General features: G+C 69.3%; 1 protein-coding gene across 1 annotated transcript in view; it reads left to right on the forward strand.

Annotated features, from left to right (window-relative positions):
* Positions 1-18,771, forward strand: part of LOC311516811 (SCO-spondin-like) — a 129,641-nt gene that overhangs the window by 73,131 nt on the left and 37,739 nt on the right. Inside the window, exons 55-74 of the mRNA XM_084621145.1 lie at positions 92-262; positions 692-856; positions 1,602-1,781; positions 1,948-2,070; positions 2,440-2,569; positions 3,806-3,931; positions 4,675-4,766; positions 5,159-5,341; positions 6,012-6,176; positions 7,869-8,121; positions 8,317-8,363; positions 8,688-8,858; positions 9,810-9,941; positions 12,455-12,600; positions 14,150-14,244; positions 14,331-14,383; positions 14,970-15,140; positions 16,184-16,354; positions 17,004-17,083; positions 18,190-18,359. Of these exons, the coding sequence (XP_084477271.1) occupies positions 92-262; positions 692-856; positions 1,602-1,781; positions 1,948-2,070; positions 2,440-2,569; positions 3,806-3,931; positions 4,675-4,766; positions 5,159-5,341; positions 6,012-6,176; positions 7,869-8,121; positions 8,317-8,363; positions 8,688-8,858; positions 9,810-9,941; positions 12,455-12,600; positions 14,150-14,244; positions 14,331-14,383; positions 14,970-15,140; positions 16,184-16,354; positions 17,004-17,083; positions 18,190-18,359 (2,824 nt within the window). The remainder of the gene's footprint in view (positions 1-91; positions 263-691; positions 857-1,601; positions 1,782-1,947; positions 2,071-2,439; positions 2,570-3,805; positions 3,932-4,674; positions 4,767-5,158; positions 5,342-6,011; positions 6,177-7,868; positions 8,122-8,316; positions 8,364-8,687; positions 8,859-9,809; positions 9,942-12,454; positions 12,601-14,149; positions 14,245-14,330; positions 14,384-14,969; positions 15,141-16,183; positions 16,355-17,003; positions 17,084-18,189; positions 18,360-18,771) is intronic.

Here is an 18,771-nt window from a genome sequence, read left to right on the forward strand (position 1 = left end):
GGGTCGGTGTTAGCCCTGGCAGGTGGTAGCTGAGGGCCGGGCCAGACGCTCCCCTCACTTCTCTCCTGTGGGCGGCTGCCTGTCTCTGCAGGAGGCCCCACCGCCTTGGCTGTCCCCATCGCCACCCTGGCCTCCCCGACCGGGCGGCCCAGCGTCTGCTCTGCCAAGCAGCTGTCCTGTGGCAGCGGGGAGTGCCTGGCCCTGGAGAAGCGCTGCGACCTGCACCCGGACTGCCAGGACGGCTCTGACGAGAACAGCTGTGGTACGTGCCGGGCTCCTGCTCCGGGCGCTCGGCCCTGGGCCTGTCCCCCTGGAACCTCCCAGCGACGCTTGGGGAGCTGCCTGAACCTCGGAGCAGGGAGCCAGGCCTGCCCGACCTCCAACAGCCGCCCCCTGCCCTCCCACTGGCTCCATCTCCAGCAGGCACAGCCATGGCTGCTGCGGTCTGGTGCCAGGGGCCAGGCTCTGGAGCTGTCCGGTTCCGGCAGATCCTGGCCATGGGAGCCCTGGTGGCCCTGGGGCCAGCACCACGAGCCCCAGCCTGCATGGCCCCCGGCTGGGGCCCGGACTAGACAAGGCGAGGCTGGATCCCAGGGCGCTGGGTCCGGCTGGGGAAATGTCCCGGGGTGCAGCGGGGCTGGCCGGAGCCCTTGGCACCCCCATCTCTAAGGCCTGTCTCCTGCCCCGCCAGTGGACTGCATCCTGTCTCCCTGGAGCGGCTGGAGTGAGTGCAGCCGGTCGTGCGGGCTGGGCATCACCTTCCGCCAGCGGGACCTGCTCCGGAACGCCCTGCCCGGGGGCCAGTGTGAACGCAACGAGTTCGACAGCCGCTCCTGCTTCCTCCGGGCCTGCCCAGGTGAGCCCCCAGCCTGCCCCCTGGGGAGCAGAGACCCCTGCCCTGCCTGCCACGCCCCCCTGGGGAGCAGAGACCCCTGCCCTGCCCGCCAAGACCCCCGCCCGCTGCGCCCCCTGGGGAGCAGAGACCCCTGCCCTGCCTGCCACGCCCCCCTGGGGAGCAGAGACCCCTGCCCACCCGCTTTGCCCCTTGGGGAGCAGAGATCCCCACCCGCCATGCCCCCCTGGGAAGCAGAAACCCCTGCTGTGCCCACTGCGCCCCCTGGGGAGCAGGGACCCCGCCCCACCTGCCTGCTCCTTCTGCACAGCCCCTCATAGCTGGGGATAGAGGCTCAGCCCCCTCCTCAGCACACAGCCCCCATCTACTGAGCCCCATGGCCCAGCCCTGCCGCTCGGGCAAGGGCTGGGCTGCCAGGGTCTGGGCCCCACTCCTGCCCTGCTGGACCCAGCCAGCCGCCCTTCCCGGCCTCTGCACTTTGCCTAGCTGCTGTTGGAGGCATCCGGGGAACGTGGACCACCCCCCCCGGCAGTGGACCTCACTGTGTGGGACTGTCCCACGGGGAGCTGCCCCCAGCCTTGCGAGCATCGCTGGCGGCCGGTGGCAGGGCGCGGGGCCCTCGCCTGTCGCAAGGTCGGGCGGGGGGAGGGGAATCCGGCGTGGCATGGGGCCAGGCCAGCGGGGCTGAGAGCAGGCCAGGGCTCTCCAGCTCTGTGCTCACCCCGTCCCTGCCCCTTCTCTGGGTCAGTGAATGGCACCTGGGCCCCCTGGGGCGAGTGGTCGGACTGCGACGCCGAGTGCCGGGGCGGAGTGCGGAGCCGCACGAGGAGCTGCGCTGACCCCCCGCCCAAGAACGGGGGCCAGCCCTGCCCCGGCGACGCCGTGCAGACAGAGCCCTGCAACCTGCAGCCCTGCGGGGATGCCCGCGGTAAGCAAAGAGCGGCAAAGGCGGGGAAGGGCTATGGGGGGGGATGAGGGCCCATGGGTCTGCGTGGGGAATGCTGGGGGAGGACGTGGAGTGGGAATGGGGGGCACTGGGAGGGGTGTGTGGGGCAGCTGGAGGGTCTGGGCCTGACTGCCTTGCGCCCCTCCAGACTGTGGCCCCGAGATGGTGCACGTGCAGGCAGGGGACTGCGAGAGGGGCCTGGTGGCGCCGTGCCCCCAGTCTTGCCGGGAGCTGAACGCCGAGAGGAGCTGCCACAGCCGCTGTGTGGAGGGTGAGCGGCGCAGGGGGGCGCTGGGGGGCAGGGGAGGGGCGGCAGGGCATCAGCGAGAGCGCAGGGACCCTGGCCAATGGCTCCGTCCTTCACATCCCCGGCTGTCGCCCGGCCTGGCCCCGGCGGCCCCCTCCCCATCCACCCCGGCCTCTCAGCCGGCCGGGACTGAGTCTCCCCCAGGCCTGGGAGGCGATGGCCTCGGGTGCCCTCCGTGTACCGGCGCCCAGCCCACGGCCCCGCTGCCTGGAGTCCTGGGGCTTCTCTCTGGCGGGTGACTCTGGGTCCCTGCTGGGTGACCCGATCCCTGGGCGCCGAGGGTCCACCAGGCCCGCGCCCCCCGGCCTCACTGCGTCCGGCTGGCGTTGGCAGGCTGCCGGTGCCCGCCGGGACTCTACCTGCAGGAGGGCGGCTGCGTGAACGTCAGCCAGTGCCACTGTGACTTCAGCCAGGAGCGGCGCCTCCCCGGGGAGATGTTCCTGCACGACAACTGCAGCCAGTGGTGAGTGCCGGGGGGCTGGGCTCTGGGGCCCCCGGACGGCCCCTCGCTGGCGTCGGCCCTGCCTGCGCTGCCCCCCGCCTGCCCGTGCCGCCCTGCGCCCGCTCCCCACGCTCTGCCCGCCCTGACAGGGCCTGGGCTCCTCGCCCTCGGCTCGCTCCGCACGCCCTGCGCCCGCTCCCCACGCTCTGCCCACCCTGACGGGGCCTGGGCTCCTCGCCCTCGGCTCGCTCCGCACGCCCTGCGCCCGCTCCCCACGCTCTGCCCGCCCTGACGGGGCCTGGGCTCCTCGCCCTCGGCTCGCTCCGCACGCCCTGCGCCCGCTCCCCACGCTCTGCCCGCCCTGACGGGGCCTGGGCTCCTCGCCCTCGGCTCGCTCCGCACGCCCTGCGCCCGCTCCCCACGCTCTGCCCGCCCTGACGGGGCCTGGGCTCCTCGCCCTCGGCTCGCTCCGCACGCCCTGCGCCCGCTCCCCACGCTCTGCCCGCCCTGACGGGGCCTGGGCTCCTCGCCCTCGGCTCGCTCCGCACGCCCTGCGCCCGCTCCCCACGCTCTGCCCGCCCTGACGGGGCCTGGACTCCTCGCCCTCGTCTCGCTCCGCACGCCCTGCGCCCGCTCCCCACGCTCTGCCCGCCCTGACGGGGCCTGGGCTCCTCGCCCTCGTCTCGCTCCGCACGCCCTGGGCCCGCTCCCCACGCTCTGCCCGCCCTGACGGGGCCTGGGCTCCTCGCCCTCGGCTCGCTCCGCACGCCCTGCGCCCGCTCCCCACGCTCTGCCCGCCCTGACGGGGCCTGGGCTCCTCGCCCTCGTCTCGCTCCGCACGCCCTGCGCCCGCTCCCCACGCTCTGCCCGCCCTGACGGGGCCTGGGCTCCTCGCCCTCGGCTCGCTCCGCACGCCCTGCCCCTGGCCTGCCCTGGGCACTGTGCCCACAGCAGCCCTCCGGCCCCCAGCATGTTGCACCCACCAGACACACCCCTGGGTGCTCCCCGACAGCCCTGCCCCGTCGCTCTGTGTGGCGCTCCCTGGCACTGTCCCCTGGGCTCTGGCTCAGCGCGGGGCCGGCCCTGCCGAGTGCCGGGCAGCAGCATCTGTGCCCAGGGCTGCTGGAGTGCGGGTCAGTGCTAGGCCTCATGGCAGCCCCGGCCGGCCGATGGCCCTGCGGCCCCCACTGAGTGCGCCGCACGTGCGGCAGGGAGCCCTGGGCCCAGGCCCCCTGACCCTGCGTCTCCTCTCCCCAGCGTGTGCCTGGACGGGGTGGTGACATGCGACGACCTGGCCTGCCCCGTTAACTGCGGCTGGTCGGCCTGGTCCCCGTGGACACCCTGCGACCGCAGCTGCGGAGTCGGCATGCGGGAGAGATTCAGGTGCAGAGGGGGAAGTGCATGGACCCCGCCGGGTGGGCACCGCCCTGGGACCCTCCCACAGCAGGAGACCCCCAAGAAAACCAGACACTGCGGGGCTGGGAGTAGGGACTCAGTAGGGCCCACGCTGGGAGCGCTGGCCTGAGTGCCATGCTAGGGGTGCCGTCCTGCAGGGGCACGGCAGGGGCTGTCTCCTGTCACAAGCAGTGCTGGGATGGGGGGCGCGAGGGAGCAGGGCGGGGGCTTAGTGGGGGCGCTGGGCAGCAGGGAGCGGGGCGGGGCTCAGTAGGGGGTGCTGTGTGTAGGGGGGCTCAGTAGGGGGCGCTCTCCCCTCAGTCAGTGCTGACCCCAGTGCAGCACTAGGGGGCGCTGTGCTCTGGGGTGTGCCGGCTTTCAGGGGGGATTTCAAACTCAGCGGTGACCCCTCGGTCCCCTCCGGTCTGCCCCGTCCTTGTCGCCCGAATTCTCTCGTTGGCCCCGTGTCCTGGCACGGGGGCAGCGATTCCTGCGGGCAGCACGGGGTCCCTGTGGGCAGGGGGCGCCTCGACATGCCCGCTCAGCCTCCCCGCTGCCGGGAAGCAGGATCCTGCAGGAGGAGAATCAGGGTCCCCCCTCGCTGTGGCGTTGCCGGGGGGCCGTGGGCTGCAGCGCCCTGGCACCCGTGGCAGGTGTTGCCGTGGTGCAGCACCCAGCTGTGCTGCCCCCTGGCGATCGCTCTCCCTAACTACCTGCCCCCACCTCCCCAGATCCCCCACCAACCCGGCACCTGCCAACGGCGGAGCCCCGTGCGAGGGGGACGCACAGCAAGTCCGCGAGTGCCACACGGCCTGTGTCTCCGGTACGTACACCGCGCCCGGCCCCGGGGCAGCCTGCGGGGAGGGGACAGGGTCCCTCTGTCCTGGCACGTGTTGCCCTGGGTCGTAGGGCAGCACTCCTTCTGGGGTAGTGCAGAGCAGCCTGGGCGTGGAACCCAGGCGTCCGGGCAGCTCTGCCAGCTGGCGTTGGAGATGACAACTGGCCCAATCCTCCCATTGTGCCACCAGTTGAGAACAGAACATGCCCTGCCTGGCCCTCCGCCCTGGCCTGGGGCACCGCTGCCCTCCCTGTCCTCGGGCGCCAGAGCCTGAGCCCGGGGGCCCGTCCCTGGGGTTTGTCCATAGCCCCCCTGATGTCACAGCCGGGCAGTGCTGATCAGCCCTGTCCCCCACCCCATCCCCCCGTGATCCCCAGAGCCCACCGGCCCCTGGAGTGACTGGACGCCCTGGTCCCCCTGCTCCAAGACCTGCTTCTACGATGTGGACCATGTCGGCGTGAGGAAGCGGTTCCGTCACTGCAACGACACCGGGGAGGGCGCTGGGCGATGCCAGGGGGCACCCGTGCAGGAGGAGCAGTGTGACACGCCGCCCTGCCCCGGTGAGAGCCCAGCTGGAGGGAGGGATGGACGGGAGACAAAGGGCCATAGCAGTGTCTAAGGGGGTTTGTGGGGGCAGCCCTCGAGGAGGGTGGGGGATCCATGGGCGGGGTTCTAGGCTCTGAGGAAGGAGGGGGATCCATGGGCGGGGTTCTAGGCTCTGAGGAAGGAGGGAGATCCATGGGTGGGGTTCTAGGCTCTGAGGAAGGAGGGGGATCCATGGGTGGGGTTCTAGACCACAAGGATGGAGGGGGATCCATGGGCGGGGTTCTAGGCTCTGAGGAAGGAGGGGGATCCATGGGCGGGGTTCTAGACCACAAGGATGGAGGGGCTGCTTTGGTGGGGGCAGCCCGTGAGGAGGGACGGGGATCCATGGGTGGGGTTCTAGTGTGTGCAATGAGGAGGGAGGGTTATGTCGGTGGGGGGGGCACCCCCCAAGGATGGCCGGGGTTCCCCAGTTGGGGGTGGCATCCAGGCTGACTCCCACGAGGCCCCTGGCAGGGCTGGGGCAACAGGTGCCAGGACAGGGCTAGGAGCGGCAGCTGGGAGGTTCCCAGTGGGTTTGGCAGAGCCCCTCTTCTGGGGGAGCGGCATGGTGCCGAGGGGACCCCCCAGACCCGGCTCCTGGCCTGCTGAGCTCGTCAGGCCATGCCCTCTGATGTCCCCTGGCAGTGGGAGGCGTCTGGACCCCCTGGACGGCCTGGTCCCAATGCTCCGCTACGTGCGACTCCGGCGTCCAGACCCGCAGCCGCACCTGCTCCAACCCGGCCTACGGAGGGCCCGAGTGCACGGGGCCCCTCGTCCAGACCCGGGACTGCGACAGCCAGCCCTGCCGAGGTGCGGGGGGGCCTCACCCCAGGGGCTGGGCACGGGGCCCTGCCGAGGTGCGGGGGGGCCTCACCCCAGGGGCTGGGCACGGGGCCCTGCCGAGGTGCGGGGGGGCCTCACCCCAGGGGCTGGGCACGGGGCCCTGCCAAGGTGCGGGGGGCCTCACCCCAGGGGCTGGGCACGGGGCCCTGCCGAGGTACAGGGGGGGGCCTCACCCCAGGGGCTGGGCACGGGGCCCTGCCGAGGTGCGGGGGGGCCTCACCCCAGGGGCTGGGCACGGGGCCCTGCCAAGGTACGGGGGGGGGCCTCTCCCAAGAGGCTGGGCACGGGGCCCTGCCAAGGTGCGGGGGGCCTCACCCCAGGGGCTGGGCACGGGGCCCTGCCGAGGTGCGGGGGGGCCTCACCCCAGGGGCTGGGCACGGGGCCCTGCCAAGGTGCGGGGGGCCTCACCCCAGGGGCTGGGCACGGGGCCCTGCCGAGGTGCGGGGGGGCCTCACCCCAGGGGCTGGGCACGGGGCCCTGCCGAGGTACGGGGGGGGGCCTCTCCCAAGAGGCTGGGCACGGGGCCCTGCCGAGGTACGGGGGGGGCCTCACCCCAGGGGCTGGGCACGGGGCCCTGCCGAGGTACGGGGGGGGCCTCACCCCAGGGGCTGGGCACGGGGCCCTGCCGAGGTACCGGGCATGGGGCTTATGCTAGTGGGCCAGGACACTAGGCTCTGAAAAGGGGCAGAGCGGGGGGCTCACTCTGATTGGTCCAGGGCATGGTGTGCTGCCGAGCGATGGGGTGCGAGAGCCCTGCCACGGGACAGGATGGTGATGGGGGGAGCTGATGTGACGAAGTGGGACTGTTCTTAATGTTTCCTCTGACTAGTGTGGGGGTGCCTCAGTTTCCCCTGTGCAGTTCTTAAGTATCTAGGGGGTGGGGTAAGGGTGTATGATCATTGCAGAGTCCTAGAGGGCAGGTGTGTGCAGGGGTCTGGAAACAGAGAATGGCCAACACCCCGTTTCCTGGCAACTGATGGCCTGGGCCCTTCCCCCCCTGCAAGGTGAGAGCCGAAGGGTTGGAGAACAAAGGAATCAGGTGACCTCCTGGCCCGGGGAAAGGGACAAAGCCCAGAGGAGGAGGGGGAGAGGAGGAGTCAGTTTGGGGCAGGCTGGGACATGGAGTGAAGGGCAGACGTGGTTGTCTGGCTCACTGCCCCCCAAAATGGACCCGGCTGAGGGGTCCAGTTCTCTACACCTACAAGCTCTGTGTTAGACCATGTTCCTGTCGTCTAATAAACCTCTGTTTTACTGGCTGGCTGAGAGTCCCGTCTGACTGCGGAGCTGGGGGGCAGGACCCTCTGGCTTCCCCAGAATCCCGCCTGGGCGGACTCGCTGTGGGAAGCGCACGGAGGGGCAGAGGAGGCTGAATGCTCCGAGGTCAGACCCAGGAAGGTGGGAGCCGGGTGAGCTGTGTGTCCTGAAGACAGGCTGCTCACAGAAGGGAGACTTCCCCAGAGTCCTGCCTGGCTTCGTAGGGAGCAGATCCAGAGCATCGCCCGGGGACTCCGTGACAGCTGACCCCAATGGGGCTGTTACCTGGGGGTCTCTCTCCTGCCCGCCACCCCGGCTGCCTGCCAGGGCCCACCACCTGCCCCCCCGTGGCGAGAGCCCCTGGGGCCCCGCCACGGCTCTGTCTCACCCCCTCTCTCCTCGCAGCACTGTGCCCCGCGCCCATGATCTACCAGACGGCTGAGGAGTGCCGACGAGCAGGGGGCGCCTGCCCGCGGCTCTGCATGGACCAGGGTGCCGGCGTGGAGTGTGCCACCCACTGCTACCAGGGCTGTTACTGCCCCGATGGCCTCTTCCTGCAGAACGACAGCTGTGTGCCGCGGAGCCGGTGCCCGTGCTACCACCGGGGGGCGTTCTACCAGCCGGGCGACACCGCCCCCCGCGACGCCTGCAACAACTGGTACGGCGCCGGCATCCGGGAGGCCAGGCCCTGCTGCTCAGGGCAGCCACTCCCCACACTGGGCACGAGCCCTGCGCCTGCTCCGGGGTCCCTCCCGCAGCCCGCCTGCCAGGGGCGCCCCGGGGCCTGCTGCGGCCGGGTCTGGGGCGGGCTCTGCGGGTCGCCACCCTGAGCCTCTCCCTGTCTCCCTTGCAGCACCTGCGTGGCCGGGGAGATGGTGTGCGACACGGAGCCCTGCCCAGGTAACGCGGCCCCCCGCCAGGCCCTGCCCACGCTGGCTCTGCGAGCACCAGGGGCTGGGTGGGGCACAGGCTATGGCCAGGCCTGCCCACAGCCCCGGGGAAAGGAGGGCGGGTCTCAGGCCCGTCCCCAGCAGGCAGGGCCCCTCACAGACCTGCCCCCAGGGTGGGCAGCGACTGAGACTGAGGGACGCTAGGGGCTCTGCGGGGTGGGCCAGGGCAGGACGGTCCCCACCAGCCCGGGATAAGGGTAGGGATGGGGCCCCCAGGGCTTTGCGTGGGCAGGGCCGCGGTGCCCACGGGGGCCTAACCCTGCCGTCTCCCCAGTGCACTGCGGCTGGAGCGGCTGGACCGAGTGGAGCTCCTGCAGCCGCAGCTGCAACGTGGGCACCCGGCGGCGTTACCGCTCTGGTTCCGATCCGCCCGCCGCCTTCGGGGGCCGCGACTGCCAGGGCCCCGGCGTGGAGATCGAGTTCTGCAGCCTGCAGCCCTGCAGGGGTGAGTCGGCCAGTGGCTCCCCGCCCCCGGCCCGGGGCCGGAAGGGACTTCCCCAGGGCAGGGGGCTGGGGTGCTCCGCTGCAGCTGTCTGGGCACAGCCCTGCTCTGGGGGCCTGTGCCTGGGGGGGCCCCGGGGCTGGAGCCACAGCGAGGGCCGTGGCACAGGGTGGTGCCCACCCCGGAGCCTGGCAGCCCGCGAAGCCTCCCCACTTCGCCTGCCCTAGGAGGGCTCAGGGTCACTGGGGCCTGGTGGCTCCTGGGGTCGGTGACACTGTGGAGCCTGGGGGCACTCCTGGGTCATTGGGCCTGTGAGGTGGGGTCTCTCAGGCAGTCGGGAGTCTCCAGGGGTCTCTGGCCCTGTGGGGCTGGGTCTCTGGGACAGGGGATGGCTCCTAGGGTCTCTGGCCCTGGGAGATTGGGTCTCTGGGGCAGGGGATGGCTCCTGGGGTCTCTGGCCCTGGGAGATGGGGTCTCTGGGGCAGGGGATGGCTCCTGGGATCTCTGGCCCTGTGGGGTAGGGGGTATCCCCTGGGGTCTCAGACCCTGTGGGATGGGGTCTCTGGGGCAGGGGATGGCTCCTGGGGTCTCTGTCCCTGTGGGATGGGGTCTCTGGGGCAGGGGATGGCTCCTGCGGTCTCTGGCCCTGTTGGTGGGGTCTCTGGAGCAGGGAATGGCTCCTGGGGTCTCAGGCCCTGTGGGGTGGGGTCTCTGGAGCAGGGGATGGCTCCTGGGGTCTCAGGCCCTGTGGGGTGGGGTCTCTGCCGCTCCTGGGTCACTGGCCCTGGGGGGTGGGGTCTCTGGGGCAGGGGTTAGCTCCTGGGTCACTGGCCCTGTGGGGCGGGGTCTCTGGGGCAGGGGATGGCTCCTGGGGTCTCTGGCCCTGTGGGCCGGGGTCTCTGGGGTCGGGAGGTCTCCGGTGCGTGTGCCTGAGCTGCCCCCTCTCTCCAGCAGGCTCCGGGGCAGAGTGGGGTCCCTGGTCGGAGTGCTCCGTGCCCTGCGGGGGCGGCTATCAGAACCGCACACGGGGCAGCACCGTCCTGCACCGGATCGAGTTCACCACCTGCAACCTCCACCCCTGCGCCGGTGAGACACTGTCCGTCCGGCCAGCCGGCCCACAGGCTCCCTGGGCATGGGGCTGCAGCCTGAGCTAAGGAGGGCTGTCCAGCCCCGGGCCCACGTCCTCTGGGGCCGGGCTCTCCGCTCCCGCCCTGACGGCCGTACACAGAGCTGCAGCCAGAGCGCCCTGGGACCATACAGCCGGACAGACTGAGTCAGCCCGGGGGCCCCCCAGCCCGGCCCCGGCCCTGCCAGGGGCCAGAGGGAGGTGTAAGAACCCCCTGATAGCGGATGGGGATAATCGCACCCCTGTTTGTGATAGCTAGAGATTGGCTGCAGCGTGAAGCAGCAGGTTTCATTTCCCTTCCCCAAAGCCTGTTATCATTGCAATAACCCTGACTGTTTTTGTTATCCATCACAATGGCCAGCCCCTCCCGAATCTGGCTAAGCTCTCGGCCTCGGGGATTTCATGTGGCAATGAGTTCCACAGGCTAATCATGTGTTGCGGAAAAAGCATTTCCTCTGATCAGTTCTGAATTTCATGTAATGGGATGTCCCCTGTTCCTGTGCTAGGAGTCAGGGGGAACAGACGCCCCCAGGCAGCCCTCCCTAGCTGAGCTGCTGTTTTATATGCAGTGTAGGGGTAGCTGGGTGAGTCCCAGGCTCTGAGAGAGACAAGGTGGGGCAGGTAACAGCTTTTACTGGCCCAGCTTTTGCTGGTGAGAGACAAGCTTTGGAGCCCCACCCAGAGCTGTGTGTGGCTGGAAGACTCTCCCCGACAGAAGCTGGTGCAGTAAGAGATCCTACCTCCCCGACCTTTTCGCTCTTCATTGTACAGATTTGTCTCACGGCCCCTCTGCTCCATCCCCTCCGCCGTCGCTCCAGTCTTCCCTCGCGGAGTTTTCCAGGCCCGTGAGCGTTCTCGTCGCCTTTCACTGGTTCCTGCCAGCTGGGCCCTGGTCTCTGGGACGGGGTGCCCGGGGTGGCCCAGGGGCCAGACAAGGCAGTGCACCTCCCAGCCCTTGGCTCTGCCACGGGGCAGGGAATCCTCCTCGCTCTGGCCGCTGGGTGCCCACGTCCGGGGGCTGGGGCTGCCGTTGTCTGCTCGGGTTTTCCATTGGTCTGGGTCGGCCTCGGCCAGTCCTTTGTCAGGGCTCGTCCAGTCGGCTCAGCCTGCTCGGCGACCACCCCCCATCTCTTAGCCTGCCCTGTATCACAGACTCCCAGGACTTGTGTTGTCTCTCGGCTCCGTACGGTCCTTGGGGGAGCCCCCTTCAGTGCGACAGCCCTTCTCAAAAGGCCACCCTTTCTCGCGGGTTAAGCTGTAGACCCCTCCGCCTCCTGGGACTGCACCTCTGAGCCTCCAGCCCACCCGTCTCTCGCCGTGGGCCCCCTCAGGGAGTCCACTCGCCCTGGACCCCCGGGGCCTCCACTCCCAGAGGGAGCAATCCCCCCGATCTCTAGACCGGAGAGACTCTCAGCCAGCGTAACACAGGAGGATTTATTGAGCATCTGAACCCAGCCCAGGAAACTCTCCAGGCCTCAGGCCTGGCCTCCCTCAGCACAGCACATCTAGGTCTGTCCCTCATCCAGGGGGGCCCTAGCTGCTCTCCCCTCCCAGCCCAGAGCCCCCACTTCCAGATGGGCATCTGATATCACCTGCCCCCAAGCCCCACCTCGGTCCTTTGCCTTCTGTCCCAGGCCAACAGGCTGCCTGGGTCTCCTCTCTGCCTCTCCTCCCTTTGACTGGAACCGGCTGGGCAGGTCACCAGGGGGCAGGTCACCAGGGTCCTCTCTCCGCAGCCCTTTGTCCCTGCACTGGCCAGACCCAGCTGTGACTCCTGAGCTGGGCCTCCCGGTCACCAGGTCACCAGTCGTGCTGGGCTACCCATTCTCCAGGCCATTCGCTGGCCCTCTGTAACCACAAACTCCCTCTCCCACCACCTCGTTAAACCAGTAACACCCAGGGAAACTGAGTCCCACCCCCTCTGCATGCAAACCACTGAAAACAAGAAAACCCCCTGCTTCGTCATACCCTGGCAGCAAACGTCGTCCTTTTCCCCCCGCTGGGCAGCCGGGCACAGTATAGGGGAAACCGAGGCACACATGGGATTAATATAAAATATTACAAAAAAATCCCGCTTCATCCCAGTGCTCTCTCTGGGTCAGACGAGATGCTCATAACAGTCCCTTCCGGCCACAGAGTTTATGATCCAGTGCAGCACAGGATGACAGGCTGGAAACGGGCAGGGGCGGCTTTGGTTAGTTCTGGGGTGGGAGACCTCCCACGGGCACCAGCTGCTGCAGGGATGGGGGGCTGGTGGAGGGCGCCAAGGAAACCAGCTGATGGGGGGGACCAAGGGACCTGGCTGATAGAAGGAGTCGGTAGGCGGCACCAAGGAACCAGCTGCTGCGGGGGGGTTCAGTGGGGGGTGCTCTCCCCTCAGGCAGTGCTGACCCCGGGGCCAGGGGCCGGTGGGCTCCCCGCTCTCCCTGCTGTGCCTCTCTGCCTCTACCTCCCGCTGTCGCCCTGTGCCCAGGTGAGGTGCCCGGCGTCTGCCCAGAGGGGAAGCTGTGGCAGGAATGCACTGACGCGCCGGCCTCCTGCGCGGAGCTGGGCACGGAGCCCCCTGCTGACAGGCCCTGCCACGCTGGCTGTTACTGCCCCCCCAGCACCGTCCTGCTGGTGAGTGAGAGCCCCCCGCACCCCAGCTCCGCCTCCCCAGGCCTGCCCAGCTGCGGGCACCAGGCCCTGCACAGAGCTGGGGGGGCCCGGACAGGCCGTGGACTCCTGCCCCAAGAGCGGCTCCCACGGGGCAAGGCAGGGTGAGGGGAAGCTGGCGCTCCCTGCTCCGTGGATAGGCCAGACACTGCCAGCGTGACACCTTCCCCTGCCAGGAAAGGCCCCTGGAGGGACTGGAGTGGAACGGAGCCGGTGAGGGGGGAGTGTTGGGACCAGGGTTACCTGTCAGGGCTGGGAGCTGTGGGGCCCCCGGCCCTGGCTGGCGCTGGGGCTCTTCGAAGGAGCCTAGAAATGTCGGGCTGAAAGTAGGGGTGTGTGCCGAAATTTAACTGTGACGCCATGAGGGGTTGGGGGGCCATGTTCTGTGCCCTGTCCTGGCTCCGGCAGGAGCTCGCTCTCCTCCCCGCGGCCCTGGGGCTGCAGGAGTTCCATGCCTGACAATTATTGGGGGGCCCATGCCCAAGCTTGCCCACCCCTGCCTGGAAGGGACCTCAAGAGGTCACCACGTCCAGCCCCTTGCACTGGGGCAGGACCAAGTAACCCTAGCCCAGCCCTGACGGGAGCGTCCAGCCTGTTCTTGAACACCTCCAGTGACGGGGATCCCACATCCACCCTTGGGTGCCTGGTCCAGAGCCGAGCTCCCCTGAGAGCTAGAACGATTCGCCAGCGTGGAGCCCAACTCCCCCTTGCTGCAGATGGACCCATTGCTGCTTGTCCTGCCTCCAGCAGGCAGGGGAACCGTCCTCTTTGTAACCAACCCCCCTTCCTGCCTCCCCCCGCCACCCCAGGCTCTGATCAGCTTCCCCCTCAGGCTTCTGTTCCCAGGACTTGACCCCTCACAGCTCAGGTTTGCTAAACCTTCAATCAGTGTTGTCCTCTCCTCTCAACTCTGCAATTTGGCCACATCTTTCCTGACCTGCGGTGTCTAGAATGGGACCCATGACCTCCCGTGTCACATACCACACTCCTGTGCATACACCCGGAGTGAGATTAGCCCGGTTCACACCTGGGTCGCACTGGTGAGCCACTCTAGCCCCCAGCTCCTCTCCAGCAGCACGGCCACCCATGGGATAGCTGTGGATTTTAACTTTTCTTTCCTAGGTGCAGTAATTTGCACTTGTCTTTATTGAATTTCAGTTTGTTGATCTCAGACCAATTCTCTATTTGGTCAAGATCACTTTGAATTCTAACCCTGTCCTCCGGAGCGGCTGCGGCCCCTCCCAGCCGGGCCTCATCCAGACATGGTATAGCATCCTCTCCTCTCCCTTATCCAAGTCACTAATGAGAGTATTGTCTGGTCCCGGTCCCAGGACTGACCCCTGCGCCCTCCCTGTGTGACCCTGAACCTTTGCTAGCTGCTCTCAGGCCGGTCTCTCAACTAGCTGTGCGCCCGTCGTCCCAGCCGCGGGTCCCGTTTCGGTCTGAGCATGCCTGTGGGAGCTCTCACAAGCCGCACTGAAAGCAAGCTCTGTGCTGTGCCGTCTGCTTCCAGAATAACCTGTGCGTGGCGGAGTGGGAGTGCCCCTGTGCCGAGGGCGGAGTGCTCTACGCCCCGGGAGACGTGGTGCCCAAGGGCTGTGAGAACTGGTCAGTGCCCTTCTGCAACGCTGCCCCCTTCCCGGGCCGCTTCCTCGGTGCTTCGGCTCTAACCGCTTGCTCTCTCCCCTGCCCAGCTCCTGTGAGGCTGGCCGGATCTCCAACTGCTCCCGGGTGGCCTGTGGAGACGGTGAGAGCTGGCGCTAGGGCTGGGGAGCGCAGCGCTGGCCGCTGACCCGGCCCCCGGCCAGGGAAACCAGTCCAAGAGGCGGGAACCGGACCTGCCCCGTGAGGCCCCACCCCAGCGTCCAGCTGACAGCCTGAGCCATCTCCTGAGTGACACCAGAACGCCCCTTGCCCCGATCCTCCTGCGAGCCCTGCTGAGCCCCTGGCCTGCCGGTCCCTGCCGCGCTGAGGCCCACTGGGCTCCCGCATGGAGACCCTGACAGTCCCGGTGACAGTGGGGATGGGTGGCACGTTGCCTGTTGGCGTCTCACCCAGAGCCCCCAGCCCCTCCACGTCATGGAGCGGTGGGTGGCTGGAGCCCATAATGGCATGAGACCACCGAGGGGCTGGCCCCATTCCCAGCGCTGCTCCCCATGGCCGGCAGCTCAAGGCCAACCCCGCTGCGGGCTGCGTGTCCCAGGCTTCAGGCCAGGGCTTGGCCTCACGGGGGGGGGCAGCAGTGGGGGGCTGGCAGTGTCCAGGGGCCTGTTGGCTTGGCATGCTCTGGGGCATGGGGCAGCCTCTGACAGCCCCTGTTTCCTCCCGGGCAGTGAGCGGCAGCTGGTCAGACTGGACGCCCTGGAGCGAGTGTTCAGCCTCCTGCGGGCTGGGGCTCCAGAACCGGTACCGGTTCTGCACGGCCCCCCCTCCGTCTGGGTCCAGACTGCCCTGCCGGGGGCCAGAGCGAGAGGAGCAGCCCTGCCACGTCCAGCCCTGCTCCAGTGAGTGTGCCCCCGCCCACCCCGGGAGAGCCCCCCCCTGCTCCAGTGAGTGTGCCCCCACCCGTCCCAGGAGAGCCCCCCCTGCTCCAGTGAGTGTGCCCCCACCCGTCCCAGGAGAGCCCCCCCTGCTCCAGTGAGTGTGCCCCCACCCGTCCCGGGAGAGCCCACCCGCTCCAGTGAGTGTGCCCCCACCCGTCCCGGGAGAGCCCACCCGCTCCAGTGAGTGTGCCCCCTCCCGTCCCGGGAGAGCCCACCCGCTCCAGTGAGTGTGCCCCCTCCCACCCCAGGAGAGCCCCCGCCCCGCTCCAGTGAGTGTGCCCCGCCCGCCCCGGGAGAGCCCCTCCGCTCCAGTGAGTGTGCCCCGCCCACCCCAGGAGAGCTCCCCGCCCTGCTCCAGTGAGTGTGCCCCCGCCCATCCTGGGAGAGCCCCCCACCCCGCTCCAGTGAGTGTGCCCCACCCGCCCCGGGAGAGCCCCCCCTCCAGTGAGTGTGCCCCGCCCACCCCAGGAGAGCCCCCCGCCCCGCTCCAGTGAGTGTGCCCCGCCTGCCCCGGGAGAGCCCCCCCTCCAGTGAGTGTGCCCCGCCCACCCCAGGAGAGCCCCCCGCCCTGCTCCAGTGAGTGTGCCCCCGCCCGCCCCGGGAGAGCCCCCCGCCCTGCTCCAGTGAGTGTGCCCCGCCCGCCCCAGGAGAGCCCCCCCGCCCTGCAGCCAGGCCTGGCAGCACAAGACCCTGCTCCATCTGACCCCGCGGGCGTGTCCCGGTGCCAGGAGCGACCCCAGAGTCTCTGCACTGCTCGCTCTGCCGTACCTACTGCTGCCAGCCTGGGAGGAGGGGCTGGGAATGGCCCTGGGGGGCTGCAAGCGGCCTGCACATCCCCAGCAGCCCCCTGGGTGGGGCTGGGGGCTGGTGACATGTGCCCAGTGCTGGGGGGACCCTGGCCGGGGGGACGGAGGCTGGGTGAGGAGTGAGGCTTTCCCCAGACACACAGGGGGGCCCCAGGCCAGGGGGGGGCAGGGGGCCTGACACCCCCGGCTCTGCCCCAGGGGACGGCGGCTGGAGTGAGTGGAGCCCCTGGACCGAGTGCACCAAGAGCTGCGGGGAAGGGCTGCGGAGCCGGGCCCGAGCCTGCGACAGCCCCGCCCCGCTGGGCCACGGCGACTACTGCGAGGGGCCCCCCGCCCAGGTGGAGGCCTGCCGCCCGGGGCAGTGCCCAGGTACGTGGGGGCGGATCCGAGAGCAGGCAGCCCCACCAGAGCGTGCCATGGGGGAGGGCAGCTATCCCTGTGGGGGAACCCCCGGACCCCTCCCATGGCTAAGGGGTGAGACAACAGGGGAAGCTCTATACAAGCACCACAGCCCCCTGGGGCTTCAGCAAATGGGGGTGCCTCACTAGGGGGCCCCAATGCCCTAGCATGGTGCTGTGGGGTGCTGGGCTGCGGGGAGCGGGGCGGGGGCTGCGGGGATGTGGCGGGAGCTGCGGGGAGTGGGGTGGGGGATCAGCGGGGGATGGGGGCCATGGGGAGCTGGACGGGGGCTCGGCAGGGGGTGGGGGCTGTGGAGAGCGGGGTGGGGGCTCGGCAGGGGGTGGGGGCTGTGGAGAGCGGGGCGGGGGCTCGGCAGGGGGTGGGGGGCCGCGGGGAGCTGGACGGGGACTCGGCAGGGGGTGGGGGCTGCGGGGAGCGGGGCGGGGGCTCAGCAGGGGGCGGGGGCCGTGGGGAGCGGGATGTGGCTGGTGCCCCACAGCACGTCCCTGCTGACCTAGGTCTGTGCTGTGGGAGGTGCCCGGGCCGAGGTGCTGCCCACTGGAGCGTGCCAGGCTCTTCGTGCCACATCCTCACCCCCGGCCTCTCCCCGTCTCCCCAGCTCTGGACTGCGCGACCGTGCAGGGCTCCATGGCCAGCCGCTGCGGCCCCTCCTGCCCCCGTTCCTGCGACGACATCGCGGTAAGGGAACGAACGCCCCTGGGCCCCGGAGCGAGGGGACCGCCCCACCCCGGCCCTGGATTCCTGGGTGCCAGGTGCTGGGCTGGGCTGCTGTCCCGTAGGGCGAGGAGAGCTCCTGCTCCAGACCTGGCTCCTCTCCCCTGCCAAGCCAGGCTGCTCCGCTTTGCCAGGGCACTGTGGTCCCTCCATTCCCCCCGCACTCCCCACAGGGCCCTGCCCCCCAGTGGGTGAGGCTGAGGGGCGGACTGGGCAGCGATAGGGGTGTTGCCACCTGCTCCGGCCAAGGGGTCTGGGAATCCAGCCTGTGTGTATCCTCGTCCCCCTCCCTGTCACGGAGTCCCCGGGCGATGCTCTGGATCTGCTCCCCACGAAGCCAGGCAGGACTCTGGGGAAGTCTCCGCTCTGGGAGCAGCCTGTCTGCAGGACACACAGCTCACCCGGCTTCCCCCTTCCTGGGTCTGACCTCGGAGCCTTCAGCCTCCTCTGCCCCTCCGTGCGCTTCCCACAGCGAGTCCGCCCAGGCGGGGACCTGGGGAAGCCAGAGGGTCCTGCCCCCCAACTCCGCAGTCAGACGTGACTCTCAGCCAGCCAGTAAAACAGAAGGTTTATTAGACGATAGGAACATGGTCTAACACAGAGCTTGTAGGTGCAGAGAACAGGACCCCTCAGCCGGGTCCATTTTGGGTGGCAGGGAGCCAGACAACCACATCTGCCCTTCACTCCATGTCCCAGCCTGCCCCAAACTGACTCCTCCTCTCCCCCTCCTCCTCTGGGCTTTGTCCCTTTCCCGGGCCAGGAGGTCACCTGATTCCTTTGTTCTCCACCCCTTGAACACTCACCTTCCATCAGTGGCCAGGAGACAGAGTGTCGGCCATTTACGTGCACTGACCCTTTGCTCTGCAACAGTTACACCCCCTTATCCCACCCCCTAGAGACTTAAGAAATGCCTAGGGGAAACTGAGGCACCCCTACAGTATTCAGAGGAAACATTAAGAACAGTCCCGCTTCGTCACACTCCCTGCCCAGCAACGACAGGGGACTCCATAGCCCCCCCGCCCCTGCACCCCAGGGTCTCCCCCACCCCGTGACGCTCCCTCTGCCCCCAGCACTGCATGTGGAGCTGCGAGGCCGGCTGCTACTGCACCAGTGGCAGGGTGCTGAACGCCAACGGCTCGGCCTGCGTGGAGAGGCAGGACTGCACCTGCCTGGACCTGCTCACCCAGGAGAGGTACCTGCCGGGGGAGACCGTGGCCCACCAGGACGGCTGCAACAACTGGTGAGCGAGACTGGCAGGTGGGGCGCGTTATGGGGGGCAGCGGTTGTCAAGAGCCGCCCGTTGGTCCGTGACACAAAGCCCTGCTATGCCCAGTGCATTGGGTCGCGGCAGGAGGTCCTAGTGGGGCAGTGAAACCAGGAACAGGGGGTGGCTGTGGGGCAGGAGATGTGGAGGGGAGGTGTGCCCAGTGGGGCAGAGCTGCCACGCCCCAGAGATGACTGCATTGCGGCGGTGGGTGAGCGCTGCTGCTCAGCGCTGCTCCTGGGGCGAGGGTACCGAGGCGCGGTCTCTGTACTGTGGGGGGCAGGGGGGGCTGTCTCCCGGTGGAGGTGGGCATGCTGGAGGCACTGGCGGTCCGTTGTGGGTCCCCCCTGACTCCGTCCCAACCCTTGGCGCCCCCTCCCCCCGCACC

This window comes from Lepidochelys olivacea (assembly GCF_965140295.1).
Source record: "Lepidochelys olivacea isolate rLepOli2 genome assembly, chromosome: 2".
NCBI lineage: Eukaryota > Metazoa > Chordata > Testudines > Cheloniidae > Lepidochelys > Lepidochelys olivacea.